This window comes from Mesoplodon bidens, assembly GCF_964165515.1.
Source record: "Mesoplodon bidens genome assembly, chromosome: 3".
In the NCBI taxonomy this organism is placed as follows: domain Eukaryota; kingdom Metazoa; phylum Chordata; class Mammalia; order Artiodactyla; family Ziphiidae; genus Mesoplodon; species Mesoplodon bidens.
In genome coordinates, this window is record NC_138178.1 from 18,363,184 (window position 1) to 18,386,929 (window position 23,746).

Sequence of the window (23,746 nt, forward strand, 5' to 3'; positions counted from 1 at the left end):
CCACCCTAGGGCACCTAGTTCAATGCTCTCCGCATAGGTTCTCTTGCATGGATAGAAGAGTTTTTACTTTTGGATTGCTGAAGAAGTTTGCCTTCTCAGAGAATGATGTTTTAAATAAATCTAATTATTTGTTATAAACCCAGTTTTTTTTTTTTTTTTTTTTTTTTTTTTTTTTTGTGGTATGCGGGCCTCTCACTGTTGTGGCCTCTCCTGTTGCAGAGCACAGGCTCCGGACGCGCAGGCTCAGTGGCCATGGCTCACGGGCCCAGCCGCTCCGCGGCATGTGGGATCTTCCCGGACCAGGGCATGAACCCGTGTTCCCTGCATCGGCAGGCAGACTCTCAACCACTGCGCCACCAGGGAAGCCCAAACCCAGTTTTTAATAATTCTTTTTTTTTTAAATTTTTTTTTTATTATTAATTAATTAATTTATTTTTGCTGTGTTGTGTCTTCGTTTCTGTGCGAGGGCTTTCTCCAGTTGTGGCAAGCGGGGGCCACTCTTCATCACGGCGCGCGGGCCTCTCACCATGGCGGCCTCTCTTGTTGCAGAGCACAGGCTCCAGACGCGCAGGCTCAGTAGTCGTGGCTCACGGGCCTAGTTGCTCCGCGGCATGTGGGATCCTCCCAGACCAGGGCTCGAACCCGTGTCCCCTGCATTAGCAGGCAGATTCTCAACCACTGCGCCACCAGGGAAGCCCAATAATTCTTTTTAAAGTATTAGAGTAAGTAGATTGGAAATGATTGGTTTTCCTTAAAGTGAGGTCCAACGGAAGCTTTCTTCAAAATTTGTTTTAGATTCTGTGGTCTGCCACCACTCATGATAGAAACTAGTAGCTTCTTTCATGTCCAAAGTCTTCGGTGTTCTGAGTTAAGTCATAATGAATAGTGAAACTTAGTAAAGTGAGGCAAAGTTTGTAAGATTACACTGGCCTCTAGGACAGTTGTGTACTAATTAGAAACTTGGCAGGTTTTGAGTCCAGAGAAGTGAAGGTTTTATTGTGTTTTACTGGTAGGGATCTTTGTCAAAAGCACCCAAGGTAGCTGGTAAATGGCTGTTACCTCCTGTCTGTGCAAGCCAAGTGATGGTTCTGGCCCCTCTGGATGCTCAAGTTGGGGGGAAAGAAGTGTGCCAGGGCCACATAGGCTCCAAGGCATGAGCTTTCTCTGGTTCGGAGGTGCGAGGGCCATGAGAAGTCTTGGAATTTCTTTGGCCTGTGCCCTTTTTGTGACTGTTAGGGCATAAAAGTGACCGCAGTTTTCATCAGTATAGAGACAAGGCATTAGCTTGTGTCTGGAGTAATACTATAATATCATATGTCAGAAGTTTCATTTATTAAAAAATAATTTACCATCTTTAAGTTCTGTCTCCGATTTCTCTTAAGAAGTTAGGGAGGGTGGTTTATACTCTGGCCTAAATAAGGCTTCACAGTTAGTAGTTGTGAGGTCGTTAGTGAGGTAGTTTAACTGCTTTAGAACTTTGTGCTTGGAACATTCTTAGCCACTTAATATCTATCACATCAGGGAATGACTGTTTCAGGACAGTAACCATCTCCTAATGGTAAGTGCCCTGGCTTGCTTGTCATTTCTTAGAAGCAGGAAAAATAGGCCAGTCATAATAGTGAATGGTATTTCTTTAAGAAAAACGTAAAGAACCAAGAAAAGGTCCAGCCTTAATCCTCAATGATGATCATTTTTGCAGGTTTCTGTAGCTCGGTCAGGCACTGGAAGAGGCTCCCCAGCTCTAACTCTAGTACAGTTACCTTCAGGCCAAACTGTACATGTCCAGGGAGTATTTCAGACACTACAGCCATCCATTATTCAGTCACCACAAATACAAACTGTTCAGGTTAGCTTCCTTCCCGGATGATTTGTCTTGGACTTTCTTTCTTTCTTTTTCTTTTTTTCCGGTACGCAGGCCTCTCTCTGTTGTGGCCTCTCCCGCTGCGGAGCACAGGCTCCGGACGCGCAGGCTCAGCGGCCATGGCTCACGGGCCCAGCCGCTCCGTGGCATGTGGGATCTTCCCGGACCGGGGCACGAACCCGTGTCCCCTGCATCGGCAGGCGGACTCTCAACCACTGTGCCACCAGGGAAGCCCCTGTCTTGGACTTTCTTGAACTTTTTTTTTTTTTTTTTTTACTAATTCATTTATCCTCATTTTCTTTGTGTAGCTTTGATGCTCAAATCTTGTTATTAAACATTTAGACGAATTTCCTTTTTATATGTGAAGTGCCTTGTGCCCTGCTAGATACATAGATTTGACTCGAGTTGTAGTTTTATTGTCAGCTCTTAATATACAGATTGAGTCATTCTCCTTTAAGCTGTTGCTCTCTGCTCAAACTTAGATTTGTTTAGCAATGCTCTCCAAAGATGCTTAAAAGTATTTTGAGGATTCTTTGGAGATGTCTGATAAACATGGTAATGTAAATATTGTAGTACTGATGCTGTTTTCACCAGTACTCACATTAGAGTGTAGAAATTTAGGTTTATTGTTAATTCAATATGTGTGACATGATATTATTGTTACTTGGTGTTACGTTTATACATCAGATTAAACCTTGGGTTTTTTAAGATGTGGTTAGCGTTGTGGTTGTGATCCAGAGATGTGTTTTGTTATTTATTGTCATCAAAGTTGGTCATAAATTCTTAACATTTCTTGAAGCTAAAACATCTCTTTGCATCAACAGATGTAAATTATTAAGTATGAATTTTTAAAAGCATACTTTTCTACTGAATTTATGTTTTGTTCCTTTTTAAGGTCAGTTTGTTTTTGTCCTTTAAAATGTTAAAATTATTTGAACCTAATTGATGACAAAAAGATCTCTGAGGAGAATGTAGTTTCTTATACTTAATCAGTCTTATCCTTTTCCTGCATATTTGAATCCAGTTTGTTGCAGAATAAGGGTGAGAGTTGCAACATGACACTTGAAGTAATAAATCCACATGCGTTAAAAGCTTGATTATCTTTTCAGCACGGGTGTCTCTCCTGTGTCTTTCAAAAATGTAAGAGTGATTCTCAGTATTGTCTTTTTTTTTTTTTTTTCCTTTCCTGCAATGAACTTTGATTCCAGGACTTTCTGACTCTTTCTGACCCTAATTATAAAGCAAGGAAGTCTTTCCACTCTCCTTATTGTATTATGACTTTTATTGGGGTGCAGATATCAATATTTCTACTTAGTTTTAACCTTGCTGGTACTGGAAGAAAAGATCTCATAATCAGTAGGCTCTTTTGGATTTTGTTAAATGGATGATATGATTATCTTTGTAGAGATAGGTGTCTGTGGATCTTGTGTTAGAATTCCTACCTGTTGAATGATGAATTTCAGTTTTCACTTTCTAAAATAATAGCTTACCTCGCATAAGGGAGTTGTTACGATTGTACGAGAGATGTGTGGAAGCCCACTTTAAAGTGATAAATATTTGGTGATGATATATGGTTGTCTGATTTGCAGCGACAGTTTCTCTAATAAGTTCTCCTCATGGATGAGTGTGCTTATGTGTAGGGTGTTCATCACCAGAGATGCATGGTCATACGTGTAGGTGAACAAATATGTACATCCGTGTGCCTTGGGAAGTATATATTCCTGCCTGCATTGTTGGTATTTTAATAAGCTTTTTTGACTGTGCCCAAATCAAATTCCCATATAATTGTAATATTAAGTAAAGTGAGTTTCGCAAACTCAGAACTATCCTAGCCCCTATGATAGATGGCTGAATATATTGAGAGCAGTCATGTTGTAGAGAGATTCATTATTTTAGTTTCCTGACTTTCTTTACTATTTGTTATTATACTATTACTTGAAAAAATGAAATTGTATTTAAAACTCTGATCTTTCTTTTAAGGAGAAATTCCTTATTTTGACCTTCAAGACCTACTGCCATCAAGCCCACCCCACCTACTTCTTGTAACTTTAACCAGGCTTGTTACCCACGTGTTTACCTGCTTAAATATTCTTTCTTCTTTGGACCTATCTAATGTCTAATTTGAAGACCCAGCGTAAGTCAGCAGTGGTATTGTTTTCTGCCTGTGTCACTCGCTGGCTCACCCCCTACTGGATTTATGAGATATTTTCAGGGTTGGATCTTAGGTCTTGTGTATCTTACACTGAGTGCTTTCCTGAAGGCTGCCTGACACTCATTTGCATTTCTGCAGTATATGTTATCTGTGCCATCCTTTGCACACAGGCTGGTTCTACAGCTGAGTGTTGTCTGCTCTTCCTCTTCCTCTGCGCCAGGTTGTGAGCGTGGTTAGTGCGTCTCAGTGTGTTCTGTCCCCAGCGCCTGGCTTAGTGCTGCACACAGAGAGACCCTTAAGCACCGTGTTGTGAATGAACGAGATACCATGGATTTTATGATGCATTTCAGGAACTCTTGTGTTATAGGTAGCAACAATTGCAGAGACAGATGAGTCTGCAGAATCAGAAAGTGTAATTGATTTTCATAAACGCAGAGGAATCCTTTCACGAAGACCCTCTTACAGGTGAGTTAAGTTTCCTACTGTAATGATACTTTTTCCAAAAAAAGAGAATAATTATACATCAGATTCTCCCATTATAGCTGTTCTGTTTTAAATCTCATTCATGTATCTTAATTATTTATATTGTTAAATTATATTTTAGAAAAATACTGAATGCACTTTCCTCTGATGTGCCTGGTGTTCCCAAGATTGAAGAAGAACAATCCGAGGAAGAAGGAACGTCACCTAATATCGCTGCTATGGCAGTGCCAACTAGCATATATCAGACTAGCACGGGGCAATACAGTATGTATGCTGCAATTCCATATGACGTACTGCTAACTTTAAGTCTCTCTAGTTTCCTTGAAGCATCTCAGGTTTTGACACTAAACTGACCCATTTTAAAATGCATCATGATACCTAAACTGTGTATCATAGTGTGAAAAGTACATGTTAAAGAAGTGAGAGATTTGTACTGACAGTTGTCATATACTTTTTTTGGGGGGGGCGGGGGTTGGTGGTACGCGGGCCTCTCACTGTTGCGGCCTCTCCCGTTGCGGAGCACGGGCTCTGGACGCGCAGGCTCAGCGGCCATGGCTCACGGGCCTAGTCGCTCCACTGCATGTGGGATCTTCCCGGACCGGGGCACAAACCCGTGTCCCTTGCATCGGCAGGCGGACTCTGAACCACTGCGCCACCAGGGAAGCCCTGTCATATACTTCTGAAAAGTTAAAAAATTTTTTTACTGAAAATAGAAGAAAACTTTGGGGTAAAAATAAAGGGAGGGTTTTTCTTATTTATATGTGTATATTCGTATCTAGTAAAAGTTTAAAGCTTACTGTTTTTGTCTCTATGATACATGTGAACATAATAAGATATAAATGTCTGTATTTCATTATTGTTGGCTTTTGTTACCAACAATTACATTTTATACTTACTAATCTAAAAGAGGTGCATATGTTTTCTAAACTATGTTTTAAATATATTGCTCTTTTCACTACTCTCTACTGTGTTAATTTGTGCTGCAGCTTTTTCTAGAAGAGAATGGAAAAATGATTTTTTTTTAAACTAAAGCAATTGGACAGATCATTTTATTTAAAATGTTAAGTACCGAAAGCTGTAAATAAACAGATACATTCACATTTAGTCTTGTGCATTTTAATGGGCTGTTAATTCTGTGCTTTTTGCTTCAGTTAAAGCACTAGTCTTTTCCCAAATCAAGAATGTTTTATATATAAAAATACTTCAGTTTAAAATGAGAGCTAGAAAGAAAAGTGGGGAGGAAAAGAGAGAAAAAGGACAGAAAGAAAGGTTTTGTTTTGTTTTTTAAACAAGCTAGTTAGGTACAGGAATATGTGTGACGTTAATTACTGTGTTGATCCAAGTACAGTGTTAAGATTTTAGGTGTAGTTTCTGTTTTCCCTTTAAAAAGTAACAATACCTACAAAAGATCTCAAGTCTTAACTTATGACCTGGATGCTAAAGCAAGCTATAATCTATGGGGAAGCCTTGGTCATTAGTTTTTTAGAGTTTTTCTTTTAATGGTGGTAGATTTACAGTATTAAACGAATTCTGCTCTGGTGATTCCTGTTCTTTGGGTAGCTCCTACGCTGATACCTGACAGAACTGGCGTATAATTTGTCCACACCCTGTACAGGGCGCTGAATGAATATGTCCAAAGTTGACATTAGGAAAAGAAAACTCCCCATGGTCTGTCTAAGTTAGACCTTGAGGTCTTCACCTTCATTTCTCTTTTATTACTTTGCTGATTTCTGTGCCTTTTTTGTTTGACCCACTGGGAGTAGATGGTGGGAGTTTTAGGACTGGTGTGGCCGGGCAGGGCTTGGAGCTGCTGGAACCTCCTGGCTGGTCAGCTCTGGCCTTGAGCAGTGGGCTGTACACCTATTATCATTTTCTGTTTTGTGTCATGAAAAGGTTGGAAATTACTGCTGAAATAATGCTAAGACATCTTAAAGTTTGGAGGGTGACCTAAGATGCTGTCTGTCATCTGAAACATTTCTCTGGCATATCCTGATGCTGCTTAGGAATTGATCTCGTTATAAGTGACATGGGCGAGGATGCTGTGGTGAATTTGCCTAGATTATTAGCTGAGAATTTGGAGACGATGTTGAAGCTGGAGATGACTTGGGGAAGGTGGCACCTGGTCCTGCCAGTTACTACCTGGATCACAGTGAGATAGTTTCGAATCTCAGGTTTTTAGTCTTTGAAATGTGAATAATACTAGATTGCCAAACTCGGAGGTTAATGTGAGGACAAAAGAAGATAACAGATTTTACCTGTTGGGGAAGAGAGACATGCTACTTTTGACATGAAACAGAGAAATGTAAGCCAGCTGTGGCAGTGTCTCACTCCCAGTCGTTAAACTGTTCCCCCCAGCCAGCATCAAAGCCTTTATTTCTTGTGCTCTTAGCACGTGCTTGCAGCTGGGGGCTCGATGTAAGTGTCACTACCTTGGGTGTGGGGTATGTGGGTGTGCGGGAGTGGAGTCAGGAGTTCTGGTTGAGAACTAGAAAATCGAATGTTTAGAAGTTAGACATTTCTCTATTTGCCACATCAGAAGTCACGGACAATTTCTTACTTAGCTTTCTTAATTTGGACCCATACAGTATGATCCTGGCAGTTATTTTAATAAGAAGTTGTGGTTGTCCTACCTGTGCTGTCCAGAGGTTAAAAATTGCTATTTTATTGGTTCAAAAGAAGGGATATTGCCTATGTTAAAAATGATAATTAGTGACACTTGTTTATGTTGATAATTCTTTCATTTGAAAATTGCATACTAACATTTAAACTTTTCTTTAGAAGACATTTGCTTTAAATGTATATTTATACATACAAGATCCATTTTCATCAACCATTTCTTACTAGCAATAACTTAACAGAAATTAATGATTAAATATTCTTAAATATCTAGAAATAGAAACAATTACTGGTGTCCTTTGGTTTTTAGAATAGAGTTTATTTTACTAGAATTTCTGGAGATTTTCTGTGTATTTGCATGTACCTATTTTTGAGACCCTTTTATAGCCTTTTATTGTAAAAAAATTTCAAATCATTCTTCAACTTTTATCCATGGATGACTTTCTCCCAAACTTTACTTTGTTTCTTTTTTTTCAAAAATTATTGTTTTAGATCTTTTATTTTTAATTTGCTGTAGTGAGTTGGAGTTAAAAACAAAAGAACTGTAAAAGGAATGTTCAACTTTGTGAGTCAAACTTGAAGTAAAATAAAAATTCAGGTTTTCTCATATACAGGTAGTCACATTTTTAGTAGTTGAAAGTGAGATATATGATGGAAGTGGGCCTTATTATTTCAACTTATTTTTTTTTTTTTGCGGTACGCGGGCCTCTCACTGCTGTGGCCTCTCCCGTTGTGGAGCACAGGCTCCGGACGCGCAGGCCCAGCGGCCATGGCTCACGGGCCCAGCCGCTCCGCGGCATGTGGGATCTTCCCGGACCAGGGCACGAACCCGCGTCCCCTGCATCGGCAGGCGGACTCTCAACCACTGCGCCACCAGGGAAGCCCTCAACTTATTTTTTTTAATCACAAAGAAGTGAAAGTTAGAACAGGCTATTTCCCGGAGTAGGGAAAATAACTTAAAATAGGCAGGGATTCATTATTGTAACACCAAGAAAGTGACCTCCGCTTGCGAAACTTTGCTGGAAGTACAGATCTTAGTGATAGGTTTGCTGTATGCCAATTAAGTCATTCTGGTCAAAGAAAACCTGTTTTGTCTCAAGAGAATATTTCTGAATGATCGTGGTTCAGATAGTCTTAGAATTAACAAAGAATGTTAACTTGCTGCATGACATTCAAGACATGCATTAAATGGGAGTGAATTCACAAACAGTAGAAGTTGTGGTTCTTCTATACGTGCTATTGCAGGTAAAGAAATTTAAATGTTTGAAGCTTCTTAATTCATTAAATTTTCTCTAAAGACGGTTTTTTGGGTTTTTTTTTAATCCCCCGTCTACTTTACCCTACTTCTTCCCTTACCAATTAAGGACTGTCACCTAAGACTTCAAATTATTTTTTCCTAAATATCCCTGTCTCTTTGCTTGCTCCTACTTTATTTTACTAGGAATCTTGGTAGAGTGAATCTCTATTAACTCATCTTTACTGGCATCTTATACACTATAGGTAAGTGGGTCAATCCTAAATCCACCATATGAAGAAAGGTATCTGTGAACTTTGTGGATTGCTTGAAGAATTCAGAATTCTCAGGAGACTCAATAAACACCAATTCCATTTCTTTGTAAGAGGAATTTGTGCGATAGGCTTGCACATTCTAAAGTAAATGCAGTTGCATTTACTGCTCTTAGGAGTGACTTACATGTTCCCAAGTTACCTTTAAAAGCAAACTTAGGACGGTATCTACTGGATGTAAATCTGGCTCTTTAACCTTGGTGTTGCTGTTCTTGTTATAGCAGGAGGCTGTTTTAGTCTTTATTCTTCTTTAGCATTTACTCTTTAGTCTTTATTCAAGAGGTAGGCACCTCTTGGCTTTAAGGTACAGGTACTCACAGCTTCTGTTTTGTGCTCACTTTTTGAATTTCAATCTAAGAATTCACTGGAATAAGGTCTGCTATTCCTTTTTAAAGTTCATTCGATGAAGTTTTATTTATGAATCCTTTTATTGCAATATGGAATAAAGATGGTTTTAAATCGTAAGTAATTAAACATTTACATGTTTATGTGTTTGAATTATCTCATATATACAGGTTTAGGGTTAAAAAGATGTTAGCATCACATGAAAAGAGGTCAGATAAAATCCTAATTTAAATAAATTCTCCTTCCTCATTTGGTCATGAACTTTTTTTTTTAATTAAAAAATTTTTTTATTCAAAACTCTTGAATTTTCATCCTATAAGTAGTATTTTCCTTGCTTCAGTGATATTAATCGCTCTAGGAGAGAAGTGCTCAATGGCAATGAGTAGTAGAAGTAGCAGATTTTTTTAAACACAGTTTTTTATACCAGGAATTTTTAAAGAATTTATTGCCTAGACTAGTTGATATAATAGCATCCTGGTTACCATTGTATGTGGTAAGTTGGGGATGGGGAGACCATACTTGGGTTAATTCTGATTTGAGGCTAAATATCATAACTGTATAAGAATGTGTATGAAGACATTTGTGTAACCACTAAAACTAACTTAGTAGAAAAATACTTAGTTAATTAACGAATTACACTCTCTCTAGACAAATTCTTTTTTTTTTTTTTTTTTTTTTTTTTTTTTTTTTTTTTTGCTGTACACGGGCCTCTCACTGTTGTGGCCTCTCCCGTTGTGGAGCACAGGCTCCGGACGCGCAGGCTCAGTGGCCATGGCTCACGGGCCCAGCCGCTCCGCGGCATGTGGGATCTTCCCGGACTGGGGCACGAACCCGTGTCCCCTGCATCGGCAGGCGGACTCTCAACCACTGCGCCACCAGGGAAGCCCGACAAATTCTTTTTTAACATAAGGTCAGTGTGTTCAACATTCAGTCTGTGCATATAGAGCGACCTACTTAATTATGGAGTATAGCTCACCTGAGACATTACGGGACAGAAAGTTAGGTACGTCCCAGAGCAACTAGGACAACAGAGCTCAACCTCTACCCATCACTACTATGAGCAGATAACATACTATCAGGCTTGAATCAGTTAATAATGGACATTGAAGTAGAATTTAATTGACTATATAATCTATTTGTTCAGTTTTAATTCAATTTAGATTATTTAATCAAGCTGTAATGTTATTAGGATTATTTAAAAGAGGAAAATAAATGTGCATATACTCTAAAATAATAAACCACTTTTACTTCTGTTTGAATCCTAATCAGTATTCATAGACTTGTGTGGACTCTTCATTACAAACAACAAAGTGGCCATATGTGTAAGCTTTTATGCCTCAGTTGCATGCATCAGTCCAAGAAAGCATTAATAAAACCTAGGTCCCCAAGGTAAAATTAGTAGGAAATACAAAGGTGTTTTATTTTCAGTGGTTGCTAATGGCCTTGATATGGGCCAGTGATTTTACTTTAAAATGATTTGCCAGATATGATGTCTGAGATTTGTTTTAAAATACTCCAGATACAGAAAAAGGTTTGGAATGAGTGGGTAGGGAAAATAAATGACACAAAATTCTTTCACCTTTTATGTTCGCTAGAAAAGTTCCATAAGTTAAAAATAATAATAATAAGCTAAAACAAGACATGACTAAACTCATTCAGTTAATTTCATTTTAGTTTTTCCTGCTATTTAATTTATATTGATGTGTATTTATTAAAAAAGATTACGCTATCCTTGAATATTTTGTAACCTAAAAAGTTTCCTCCTCAAATCTTTTGAATGCACACACACACACACACACACACACACACACAGCCTATTTCTCATATCCTGAAGCATTGGGAAATCTTCACGCATTGGGAATATTGTCAATTGAGAGGCTACATTTTTACATGGGAGGGTCCACTGTCATTTGATAGTGCCAAAATCAAGAGTGCCTTTGGTTTAAGAAACGTTAGGCTAAACGACAAGACTCATCAGTAGAAACATTTTCCCCCTAGAGCCAGCTTCTGTGTGCGTGTTTGTCTTTTGTTTTCCACATCTAATTATATGATGACCAGAAAATAAAATGATAAGAGGAACAGATTCTTGATATATCAGCTTTGCACAGTATGAAAGCAAAGAAGTTTGGTTGGAACTATGGGGAAACAATGAAAAAAAATTGAAAAAAATGAAGTATGAAAAGAAGAAAGTAAGGATTTTTATCTACCTATTTCATGGTTCTTATCCTTTGAAGCAATTACTCAGATTTTTTACTAGTTCAAAAGCTCAGTAATTGTATTGTCAATATGGAAAATTAAGTTCTGTAATTATAATTTGAAACCATACTTCATTTAACTCTTATGGATTCACACGTGGCTTAAGTCATTTTTATATATTCTGTCTTGAAATGATAGCCATTCATTCATCATATTTATTGAGTGCCTGCTGTATGCTAGGCTTTGTGCGTCTTAGCACTGTGGTTACACTGCCTATGTCTGTTCTTTCTAAAGCACTGTTTCTTTGACAACAAACTATCAACTGAAAATATTCATTCAAATATATGATAGCATATGAAATTCATTCATGTCCAGCCATGAAGATCCAAGGAAGCAATATCTCTTCTTTTTCAGACTTCTTTCAAACCCTTTTATTATTAAGGGGTGAGTCCTGAGACCTTGAAATCTTTGGAGAGTCATGGTGAAATCTTGTTTTTAAAATGTGTACGGAATATAATGCTCTAGATGAGCGAGACAAATAAAGTGAGGTTACTTCAGAGTTTCTCAACCACAGCGCTGTTGACATTTTGGTAACTGATTCTTTAGTTTCTGTCAATCGTATAGCAGCCTGCCAACAAACTAAAACCAGACAGCGCCTCTGTGTTGAAATCTTTTTAAAATGTTAACCCATCTTTCTCTGTTGGCCCTAGAACTGAAGATTTGTTGTGGTGGTGGTGGTTAATCTTACCAATAGTTCTGATAGTTTTATTCGATCAGATTGTCACCTTTGCTTAGATGCTGTTACAAAGTTAGGGAATGACTCAGAAATATTCAGACTATATTTTAGACACTACTACAGCATTCCTGTAAGGCATTTACATTGAATTATAGGTGTTGCGTTATTCTGATTATGTGTCATTTTTATCTTCATTGTAAAGTCTAACTAGCTGGTTTATATGTGATTTTTTTAAAGAATAGCCCTTGTTCCACTTAACCTCTAGTGTTTAAATTAAATCATGGAGTTGTCATCTTTATGTTAAAATATATAGAACTCTCAGATATTTTAAATAGTACTTATTTGTCCATTACAGAGAAATTTAAAAACATAACATTTGATCAATTATTCTTTTGAAACTTTCTGTTAATAAGTTAATTTTTAAACATGGCTGGCAAGTCTCAGTATTTAAAGGAAGTCTACCTCATATTTGTTGCCATTAGCTACAGTTCAAGACACTTTGTAGAGGTAAATGTAGCACAAAGTCTTTCAATACAGTTACCTTTTAAGGTTCTTTCCAACTTAACATTTTATATTTCAGGATTCTCCTGACATAGTCAAAATTGCAAAGGTTACAGTTTTGTAGACTTGAGCTTTAAAACCTCAAGTCTAAAAATATATATAGGTTTTAATAAGTATATAAATATATAGAAATGTATATTTTAATATATGTTTTAAAGCTATATACTGTATATTTCATTAAAAGCTACTTTCTTTTGATGATAAATTAGACAAGTAGTTACCTGAACAAATTATAAATTCATTGTAATCATAATGCTCAATGGAATTTAACTGACCATTTCTTAAATGTTAGAAGTTGTTTATCTATAACTAAAAATATATGAAAGACTGGAGAAAATCAAAACCTGGACTTTCTCCCTGTCTGATCTCCACTCTTCTTCTTAAATAATTTAGTTGGATGGATGCCAGAGAGGAGGACAACTCCATGAGTTCTGTGTATTTCAAACAGTTCTGAATATAAGATATTTTCAAGTGTTTTGAGCTTTTTCAGAGTGTTGCCCCATGAAGGAGGAGCCCCTTACCAATTCAGCATAGAGAGTTAAGGGTAACTTGAGAATGAGAAGCTTTGGTAGTAAATAGATCCAGAATATATTCTTCCTATATTGGATTATTAAAAATGAATCTTGAAATTCTCTAATTTTTCTTTTCTTTTTCTGTTAAGTTGCTATATCCCAAGATGGAGCAATCCAGATTTCTAACCCAGGATCTGATGGTGTTCAGGGACTGCAGGCATTAACAATGACAAATTCAGGAGCTCCTCTGCCAGGTGCTACAATTGTACAGTACGCAGCACAGTCAGCAGATGGCACACAGCAGTTCTTTGTCCCAGGCAGCCAGGTGGTGGTTCAAGGTATATGTCATTCATCTAATACATTTAGAATACCCATGGGTTACTCTAGCACTCCATTTAGTGGTGATTTCATAGTTTTCTGAAATATACAGGAGGTAGATTTTGGGGGGAGGGAGGGAGGACTTAAAAAGGCTTGGAGAAGAAATATTTTAGTATATCAAACAATAAGTTAAATAAATTGTACAATTTTCAATTTTTAGCAGATTTTATTGGCTCTAAAGAAAAGTTAAATTCAGAGTAGCATAATAGAAAAAAGGAGTTGAAAACATGAATGAAGTTTTTAATTAAGTAAATATTCTTCATTTGGGGGTTAGAAATGTACTAAGTATGTTTTTAGTACCTAGTGTAGGAAGATTTAAGTATCCAGTCCTTGAGGCACTGAATTTGGGGTTTTCCCCAGTTGTTACACTCAAGTCTGCTTTCTAGACATCTCATTTCAAAACAAATGCTGGCTTTGTTCTTTCTTTAGACCATTCTTAGTATATTTGAATTCTGAGGTACCTGTTCTACCTTTTAATGAAAGCTGAGTAGCGAAATAAAGCAGTTGGGATGTAGCCCTAAGTTTTTAGGGTAACCTAAGATTTCAGTTAAAATTGAATTATACATTATTTTAATTTCATTCATTTGTGCTCAAATAACTATAATGTGTTCAATACAACTTTCAAAAATCCTGTGTTTTAGTTTAATTCTATTCCCCTTGGTCTATTTGCACTGATTTCAAAGGAAGTAATATCAGTTCTTTTAGTTTGAAAGTCTCGCAAGTATAGAAAAAAGCAGATTATAATTGATGAATCTCTTGATAATTAGCTTTACTCTTAGGTATTTGGGGAGCTTTACTCTTAGGTATTATATGGACTATAATAAAAGTGTATGAAGAGCCAAAGTGGTGACATTTATGGAGTAAAAAAAAAATCCATAGTACTTACCCAGTGCTTTAATGTTTTCTTTTAAATATAAATTTAAAGTACCCATTCTTTTTCCCCAGTACTCATGAACCCTATATGTCTAAATATGAAATACATTTTTTATGAAAAATCATAAAGAATGCTCATTTCTTCCAATTTTATTTTTTTATATGGAAAATCTACTAAAAACTACTGATACTTTAAGAAGGAGAGTTTTTTAAAATGTTTTGTGTTTTGCATCAATAATACATACATAAGTTTTATAGTTTGGGGGTTTTAAGAACTCTTTTTCTTCCATAAGTCACAAAGATATTTTTCTGCATTGATCCTGTTAGCTTTACGGTTTTACCTTTCACATTATGTCCTTAATCTACCTGCGGTCCACCTCTGTGTATAGTGTTGAGTGGGAACCCATTTTTATTTTTTCCCCGCATATGGAGCCAGTTTTCCCTGCTAACGGTTTGTCCTTTGCCCATTGATTTATGGGCATTCTTAACTGTGCAGTAAATAGGCCTCATGCAGCCCCGATCTGTCTCAGCATTCTCTGTTCTGCGTGCCAGCACCACACTAGTTTTGTTGTCACAGAACAAGTGCCCCTTTTTTGTCGTTTTAACTTGTTTTAGCGCCGTTTTATCTTTTGTGAACTATTGTTCTCTCATATGCATTTGGAATAAGTTTGAGTTCCCAAATAATAATAACGTAATATAATAATAAAACCAATGATGAGATTACATTGAATTTATACATTAATTTAGGGAGAACTGAAGTCTTTTTTTATTGTGGTGTAATTGACACATAACATTTTATTAGTTTCAGGTGTACAACATAATGACTTGACATTTGTATAGTCACAATAAGTGATCACCACAGTAAGTCTAGTTAACATCCTTAACCATATATAGTTACAAATTTTTTTTCTTATGATGAGGACTTTTAAGATTTACTCTTAGCACCTTTCAAATATGCAACACATTATTGTTTACTGTGGTCGCCATGCTATACATTATTACATCCCTGGGACTTATTTATTTTATGTCTGGAAGTTTGTACCTTTTGACACCCCTTTCACCCTTTTTGCTCACCCCTCATTCCCAACCTTTGGCAACCACCAATCTGTTCTCTGTGTCTATGAGTTTGGGATTGTTTGTTTGTTTGTTTGTTTATATTCCACATATAAGTGATATACAGTATTTGTCTTTCTCTGACAGATTTCATTTAACATAATGCTGCTCTCAGGGTCCATCTATGTTGTCACAAATGGCAGAATTTCCTTCTTTTTTATAGCTGATTAAAATTGCATTGTATAATGTATACACCACATCTTTATCCATTCATCTGTCGAAAGACACACTTAGATTGTTTCCACGTTTTGGCTACTGTAAATATTGCTGCAGTGAACTTGGAGGTGTAGATATCTTTTTGAATTAGTGTTTTTATTTTCTTCAGATAAATACCCAGAAGTGGGATTGCTGGATCATATGGTAGTTCTATTTTTAATTTTTTGAGGACCCTCCATACTGTTTTCCATAGTGGCTGCACCAATTTACATTCCCACCAACAGAGCACAGGATGTCTTCACTTATCCAGATCTTAACTTCTTTTAACAGTTTAAAATTTTCTCTATGGGGGTCTCTCATACTTTTTGTTCAGTTAGTTTTAAAATGTTTAACCCATTCGGGTTTTGTTTTTTGGGGTTTTTGTTTGTTTGTTTGTTTTGCTATTATGAGTGGTAGCTTTCTGTTACATTTTCTGGTTGTTCCTGGTATACAGAAATATTGACCTTTTTAAGTTTACCTTTTACCTATGAACCTTTCTGAATTCTAATTACTTCTAATAATATGCTGAATCTTGGTGAATCTCCCTGTGATACTACATGAATGTTTGTATCAAATACAAGTAAGATGTTTGTTTTTTCCTTTCCAATCTTTATTCCTCTTGTTCTTTCTCCTTGCCTTTTCTTTTCTCTTCACCTTCTCCATCTTAAAAATAATGGTGGCCAGGTGTTCTAGTTTTTTGTTAAACATAGCGGGGTCTGTGAGTGTTCTTGCCTTACTCTGTCCGCCTCCCACCCTGTCATCCCCTTGAAAGGCCACAGCAGTTTCTCTCTGCCCTCATCTTGATCCATCCCTCCACAGCATTTAGCACTACCGACCTCTGCTTCCTTCACTTCCTGGATGCTTGTACCCCTTATTCCAGTCGCCTCTGCCCAGCTTGTAGGTGCTGGTGTTGGTACTCGGTTCCACCTGGCTTGATTGCCCTCCCTGGATGACCTCATCCCTGCCCATGGCACACATCTCCGACGCCTGAAGTCCAAAACCCCACATTCATTTTTCCCACCCCAGTTCTCCTTTTGTTACCCTGTTTCAGTAACTCTCCATCCTGTTGCTTCATGCAGAAACCTGGGTGTCACCCATCACTCTCCCACCCCTTCTCCATCCATTCTTCTTCCTGTAGCACATGTCTCTCCAGTCCTCTCCACCCCTACCGTCACAGTCCTCGTTCCGGCTGCCATGCCCTCTGACCTGTGTTACCATGATCCCTAGTCCCTGCCAGGTGGCTGCCCGGAGGAAGCTGGTAGCTGTGGAACAGCATCCTGATTTTCCTAATCATGCCAGAGACAGCAGCAGCTCCCTTTTTGGCCTGGTTTTTTGGGAGTTGCTCCTGAAAGTTTAGCTAGGCTCCCTTTGTTGATGCCTCCCAATGATTCTGGGAGCTACTAATATTTCTTAAAAACAAAGTCTCTGCCTCCAGCATTTCCCTTTCCCCATTGTGCGCTCACTTCTACACTTAGGGGTGGGGCTTCTAAAATTCATATGCATGTAATTGCATCAACTTCCTGCTCAAAATCCTTCAGTGAATGCCTGTTACTTGTTAGACAAAGTCAGAATCCCTAACAAAGACCATACCTCTGTTTAATCCAGGCTTTACTTCCGTTACCAGGCTTCTCCCTCAACTTCTCCCTCTTTTGTGCAGAATTTCTTTCATTTCCTGTGATGCCATGGCCCCTCTCCACTCTAGAGGCCTCATGCAGAGCCTTGTGCCCTGACAGGAACACCTCCACAATCGTGTGCATTACCCAGGTTTCATGTGGGATAGCACTTCCTTAGGAAGCCTTCCTCTACCTTCCAAATCTGGCTGGTGTGACCCCTGCACCTTCTTAGGGCCTGTATCCCACCGTATTGTGACTCTCTGTGTCCTGCCCACATGGTGACTTCTGTTTGGACAGGGATCTTTAGTCCCTAGCACAGTCCCTAGCGTATGATAAATGTTCAATAACCATGTAGTGAATGACAGTGAAATACACTCCCTCTGTGAAAATGTTACTATTTCTGTGTGCTGATTAACTGAGTTTATCTGGTCCAGGGGATTTATTAAAACCGTACCAATAGCAGTAGTCAGCCAAGCAACCAAACCCCCTTCTTCCTTTCCTTCCTTTACCCTTTTTTTTACCACTAATAGTTATTGAGCACTTAAGAGCCAATTTAAAGAAATGTGGGGGCTTCCCTGGTGGCGCAGTGGTTGAGAGTCCGCCTGCCGATGCAGGGGACACAGGTTCGTGCCCCGGTCCGCGAGGATCCCACATGCCGCGGAGCGGCTGGACCTGTGAGCCATGGCCGCTGAGCCTGCGCGTCTGGAGCCTGTGCTCCGCAACGGGAGAGGCCACAACAGTGAGAAGCCCGCGTACCGCAAAAAAAAAAAAAAAAAAAAAAAAAAAAGAAATGTGGGTTTTTTGGGTTTTTTATTTATTTGTTTTTGGCTGCATTGGGTCTTCGTTGCTGTGCGCAGGCTTTCTTTAGTTGCGGCGAGCGGGGGCTACTCTTCGTTGCAGTGTGCGGGCTTCTCATTGCGGTGGCTTCTCTTGTTGTGGAGCACGGGCTCTAGGCGCACGAGCTTCAGTAGTTGCAGCATGCGGGCTCAGCAGTTGTGGTATGCAGGCCCTAGAGCGTGCGGGCTTCAGTAGTTGTGGCTCATAGGCTCTAGAGTGCAGGCTCAGTAGTTGTGGCGCACGGGCTTAGTTGCTCTGCGGCATGTGGGATCTTCCTGGACCAGGGCTTGAACCCATGTCCCCTGCATTGGCAGGTGGATTCTTAACCACTGTGCCACCAGGGAAGTCCGTAAAGAAATGTTGAGATTAAAATCAATTTGAACTTTCTCAAATTTGAAATAAAGTTGGCTAGTAGTCTTGGAACCAAGCCCTTAGGTGTGGCTGGGATGGAAAAGAATCCTTCATGGACTCTCCATTGGTCCCCAGACTTTTTTACTTAGCCAGGATGTCTTCAGTTCATGTGCCCTGGAGAATTATTTGAAACATGGATCCTCCCTCATGTTTTGCCTCCTAAGCCTCTGAATGTGAAGTCCCTGCCTTACTAGAGGTACTTCATTGAATAAGGCAAGAATGTGGTGGAATGCCCTTTCACTGACATAAAAATGGTTTGGATCCTAATCATACAGGGAATGGGCTTTGTAAACCCATTGATCAAGATACAAGATCAGTGACATGTCACTTCTTTTTGTACAGTAGAGATGCAGATCATTTTTCCCCTGGGCTGTGGTCTGTTTTACTGTTGAACATGTGCCGCTCTTTGGTCTAACTTAGTAATCGTTAAATTTCCAGTAGTGATCCAGCTCTTCATGTGCTGAACCTTCTTTAAGTGATCCAAATGAAACTGGATATATATATATATATATATATTTTTTTTTTTTTTTTGCGGTACGCGGGCCTCTCACTGTTGTGGCCTCTCCCACTGCAGAGCACAGGCTCCAGACGCGCAGGCTCAGCGGCCATGGCTCACGGGCCTAGCCGCTCCGCGGCATGTGGGATCTTCCCGGATCGGGGCACAAACCCGTGTCCCCTGCATTGGCAGGCAGACTCTCAACCACTGCACCACCAGGGAAGCCCTGGATATATTTTTTAAATTTTATGAATAGTAACTGTGATTTATTTATGAATATTTTAAATCACAAAATTCTTTCAAGGGATTTTAATTGAGCAAAATAGTGCATTAGATTGAGCCGCATGAAATTGTTGTTTCTGTGGCCCCAAAATGTTAAATATCAGCAAATTCATGTGGTTCCATAATTTTTATGGAGGAATGCTATATAATACTTACTGCTTTTGGCACAGTGAATTTTAAAAATTTCAGTATGTATGCCCTTCAAGTGAAATTAGCAAATTCTATGTCATCTTAGAAACAGCTGGATTTTATGTCATTGTAGCAAATAACAATGTGTCAAGTAGACTAAGGTGGCTGGGTATTTCTTGGTGAATTTAGAAGTGTCTGAAATACACTTCTGTGTGTTTCACAGCATTTTTCTGGGTTGATTGTCAGTTGTTTTTAATCTGTGTTTTTTCTCCTATGAGTTATGAAAAATATATAAGCTTTATGCCTACTTTGGTTACTTAGAAACCTTGGACAGAACAATAATTTAAAAGTAGCCCCATAAGAAATAGCCATGTAACTTTTAATGCTAATGAGATGTATTTTTTGCCAGAGCCCAACTCGATTTTTATGTAAAAATGAGAAACAAGAACATTGAGATGATTTATTACAGGAAGGGTTTTTATAGGGTTTGGTTTCAGTGAACTCGTCTGTGACAAAGCAAATTGATGGCAGTGATAGCTAGTGAGGTCATTGTGATGTCAGTACTCCTACTTACCCTGCACATGCTTGCTGGTTTGGAACACTTTATGTGGTCCTGTGATAGGGGAAGCAAGACAGTTCTGTATGCAGAAGCCCATCATGGCTGTAACTGGAGACGAAACAGGTAAGAATTTTAAAGAGGGATTGAAATTCTGCAAGATTGTTTTTGAAGTTTAGAAAAACTATTTAGGAACCCCTGAGTGTTTCAAAAAGTATTAACTTTCTAGTAGCTGAGGAGTAAGACGTTCCTTCTAATCTGTAACCGAATATACTCGGCACTCTGTGAAGGCATCTGAGTGTAACCGCTTCTTTGCTCAGTACTGTGCTGCTTCCTCCGACCAAGGCTGGATCCTCTCTCTCTCTCTCTCTCTCTCTCTCTCTCTCTCTCTCTCCCTCTCTCTCCCCCCACACACCTCGTCTCCATTTGCTCTACTAAAATAAGCTGTTGATTCATCTGCAACCTGTTGCAGATCCAGTGCAGCTGCAAGTCAAACACACATTCTGTTCGAGTTGTTAAAAAAAAAAAAAAAAAAAAGTACGCTTCCGATTTTCTTGCTGTGTTCAAATGTAGCTGCAGGACAGAATAGGAAACACAGCGCGTCAGGGGTGTTTGTGAGCCTGCCGTTCCTTCCGTCCTGTTTAAAATGGTCTGCTTCTCAGCTAACCGGGTTCAAAGGGCCGACGTCATTACATTTCCTGGAATCGGTGCGGCGGGCAGTGGAAAGTTAAACTGCAGGCAAGCAGCACGCTGACGTCAGCCCGAGTCACGCTGTGATTGACTCAGTTCTTTCCGCCCGGCCGCACGCAGGTGGGGGCTGCCACCCTCTCCGCCGGCGCCCGTAGACCCCTAGCACGTCCCGTGAGCCTCGCCTTAACGTTCCGCTCGAGGTAAGTGTGTGCCTGGCGGGGCCGGAGTGCCCGCTAGCGCCGGGTCCGGGGAGTGCGCATCTTTCCGTGCCGACCCGCACCCACCCGCCCCACCTGCAGTTCTTCCCGGGGGTGGTGCCCTCAGTTACAGGTAATGCTGGTGACTTAGTTACCGGCAGTTGAGTGCCAGCCCGGTGCTAAGCTCGCAGTTGAATTCCTGAAGAGTGGGTGACTGTAAACAGCTTCACCACACCGTAGCTCTTCACTTAGTGGGTCTCGGCTCTCTTCCGGATGGGAACATTCCATTGTCTTGAGCAAGTAAAGCCTGTGTTAAATTGTTTTTCTCAAAGAAGTTTTCGTGAGGTTTTAGAGGGGCTATAGAATGCAGAAGCCCTCAGATAACAGATTTATTGTAAGATATAGATGGACTTAAAATATCTCAGATACTGCATGTCATATGATTCTTAGAACCAAAAGGCATTTTTGTGCATACATGTATTTTCTAAAAATTATTAGTTGGTTTATATCTTTCTTTTTTCTTTTTTATTTTTTTAAACATCTTTATTGGAGTATAATTGCTGTACAATGGTATGTTAGTTTCTGCTTTATAACAAAGTGAATCAGTTATACATAGACGTATGTCCCCATATCTCTTCCCTCTTGTTGTCTCCCTCCCTCCCACCCTTATATCTTTCTTTACTAAGCCTTTAATTCCAATTTTCATGTCCAAACATGAGAGAGAATTATAACAAAAAATAAATGATTTGAGAATACCCAGAATATATTTAAATATTAAATTTTAAAGTAAAAATTTACATAAATGTTTAACCATTGCTTGAAAATAAATGAACATTTTTATGCGTTTATGTTTCCAGAGTGAACATACCACTATCCTTGAAAATATTTTTTTCACAGTTTTACCCATAATGCTTATACATGATTTACCCATTCTAGTTTAAATTTTTCAGAATGTTGAAATTTTTTAAATGTCACTTTTTTCGCAAGACCTCATTGTGCCTTTGGAAATCATTATTTTTGGAAATCTGGTCAGTTCTCACAGAATCAGTTCTATTTAAAATGCTATTTGAAAATGGAAAGCATATTTTATTTGCTTTTTCGAGGAGCCCAAAGAGCATAAGATTTAAGGGACCTTTTCAAGGTGTAGTAGAGCAGTTTTGGGGCCCACCTTTGGAGTCCCAGTTCCGCCCCCTCCCCATGTGGATTGCGAACCAAGTGGATTGAGCTAGATATTTGACTTGCAAACTTTTTGACTGTGACCCACATTTTACAGCGTGATGCCGTAGACCATGTGTGTGTGTGTGTGTGTGTGTGTGTGTATTTATATAAAACAAGTACATTTATATAAAACAAGTTTCAAAAATAGTGCTTATCCTTACTCTGTGTGACGTACTCATACTTGTCTATTCCATTCTTTTTTTTTTTTCCCATTCTTTTTTTAAAGCTATTCTTGACCCATGAAATTAATTCCTGAATTACTCATGGTCTACAACTTATAGTTTGAAAAGCTGATCTGGACAAAAATCAGGCTCCAAAATAATGACTGGCCTGGTAAAGGTTTTAGGAGCATTTGCTTATAGGATCATGGAATCGAATGTGAAAGTGAATATCTTTGGTTTATAGAATTATATTAGTGATTCTGTTGGGTATAGTTTAAAGTTTTATTAGAAATAGTTCTTGGCTTTGTTCATAAGCTGATTGTGTTTAGGAGCCTAATTCCATACCCTTTAGTCTCCAAGTCTAAAAAACTCTGATGAATTGTATTCAGCCTGGATTTCTGAATTGTTAAAAAACAAACATTGAAACTTATTCAAATTTGGAAAACAGTATCTTAGTTAATATTTGATGCATGAGAATAAGGATGCATTTTACCTTTGTGAAAAGAGGCTGCTGGAAAAGGTTTTTATTTGGAAATTCTCACGTAAAGGAATGTTTTGGATCAAGTTATAACAGCTTCTTGAAGTTGGTAGCGAAGCAAGTTATAATCATGTTGGAAATGAAAACAAGTCACTCGTCTACCTTAAGTTTCCATAAAACTCCAAACCTGTGTGGAAGGTATACTGAAATTGCCACTGTGTTATTTCCTCACTGTTTCTGAAAATTTTTTAATGAAATATAGTTTGAGATAATTGTTTCACTTTGTCCAGTTTTATATGCCTATATGAATATGTTGCCTAGTAAAATAATTATGATGATGCTTTGCATTTACGTAAACTTTAAAATTAAAAAAGTCACTTATGGGGTGAGTGCTACCAAAGAAGCTGTCAGATCATGAGAGACCCACAGGAAGCAGTAATATGGGTTAAATGATCAGGGCAAGCCTCAGTGAAGAAACCATGTTTAAATACCGGAGAGGAGAAGCACTTTCCATGCATTCTCACTGAGGCACTTAGCGCAGATATTGTTACGCTCAGTTGCATGTAACTGAACAGGGATCGGAGTGGGTAATGGCTCTCCTAGCTCACAAAGCTAGCAAGTGGTGAACCCGTTTGGGTTTTCAGAGTCCTTGTCTGGTTCTGTTCACAACATATTACATTGGTGCTCGAAATCCACCTGACATTGATAAATTAATGCTACGGTTAGATGAGTTATAGTAGCATACTACACACTGCTTACAAAACATGCAAAATGAAGTTAGCATCATGTTAAGTCGTCAAAATGGATTTTTTCTCGAATATTTATTATTACTTTCATAGGACAATAGAACATATATTTGCTATTATAGAGAACTTTAAATTTCAATATTCATAATTTCATCTTTTTACATAGACTTTTTTTTTGTCACTTTAAGAGTTTCACTTGGGCTTCCCTGGTGGCACAGTGGTTGAGAGTCCGCCTGCCGATGCAGGGGACACGGGTTCGTGCCCCGGTCCGGGAAGATCCCACATGCCGTGGAGCGGCTGGGACCGTGAGCCATGGCCGCTGAGCCTGCGCGTCCGGAGCCTGTG

General features: G+C 38.8%; 1 protein-coding gene across 1 annotated transcript in view; it reads left to right on the top strand.

The window, feature by feature from the left end:
* The window catches only part of CREM (cAMP responsive element modulator), a 60,265-nt gene that overhangs the window by 26,335 nt on the left and 10,184 nt on the right, over nucleotides 1-23,746 (top strand). The window contains 4 exon segments of the mRNA XM_081228740.1: nucleotides 1,700-1,846; nucleotides 4,381-4,478; nucleotides 4,618-4,760; nucleotides 13,178-13,366. Of these exon segments, the coding sequence (XP_081084866.1) occupies nucleotides 1,700-1,846; nucleotides 4,381-4,478; nucleotides 4,618-4,760; nucleotides 13,178-13,366 (577 nt within the window).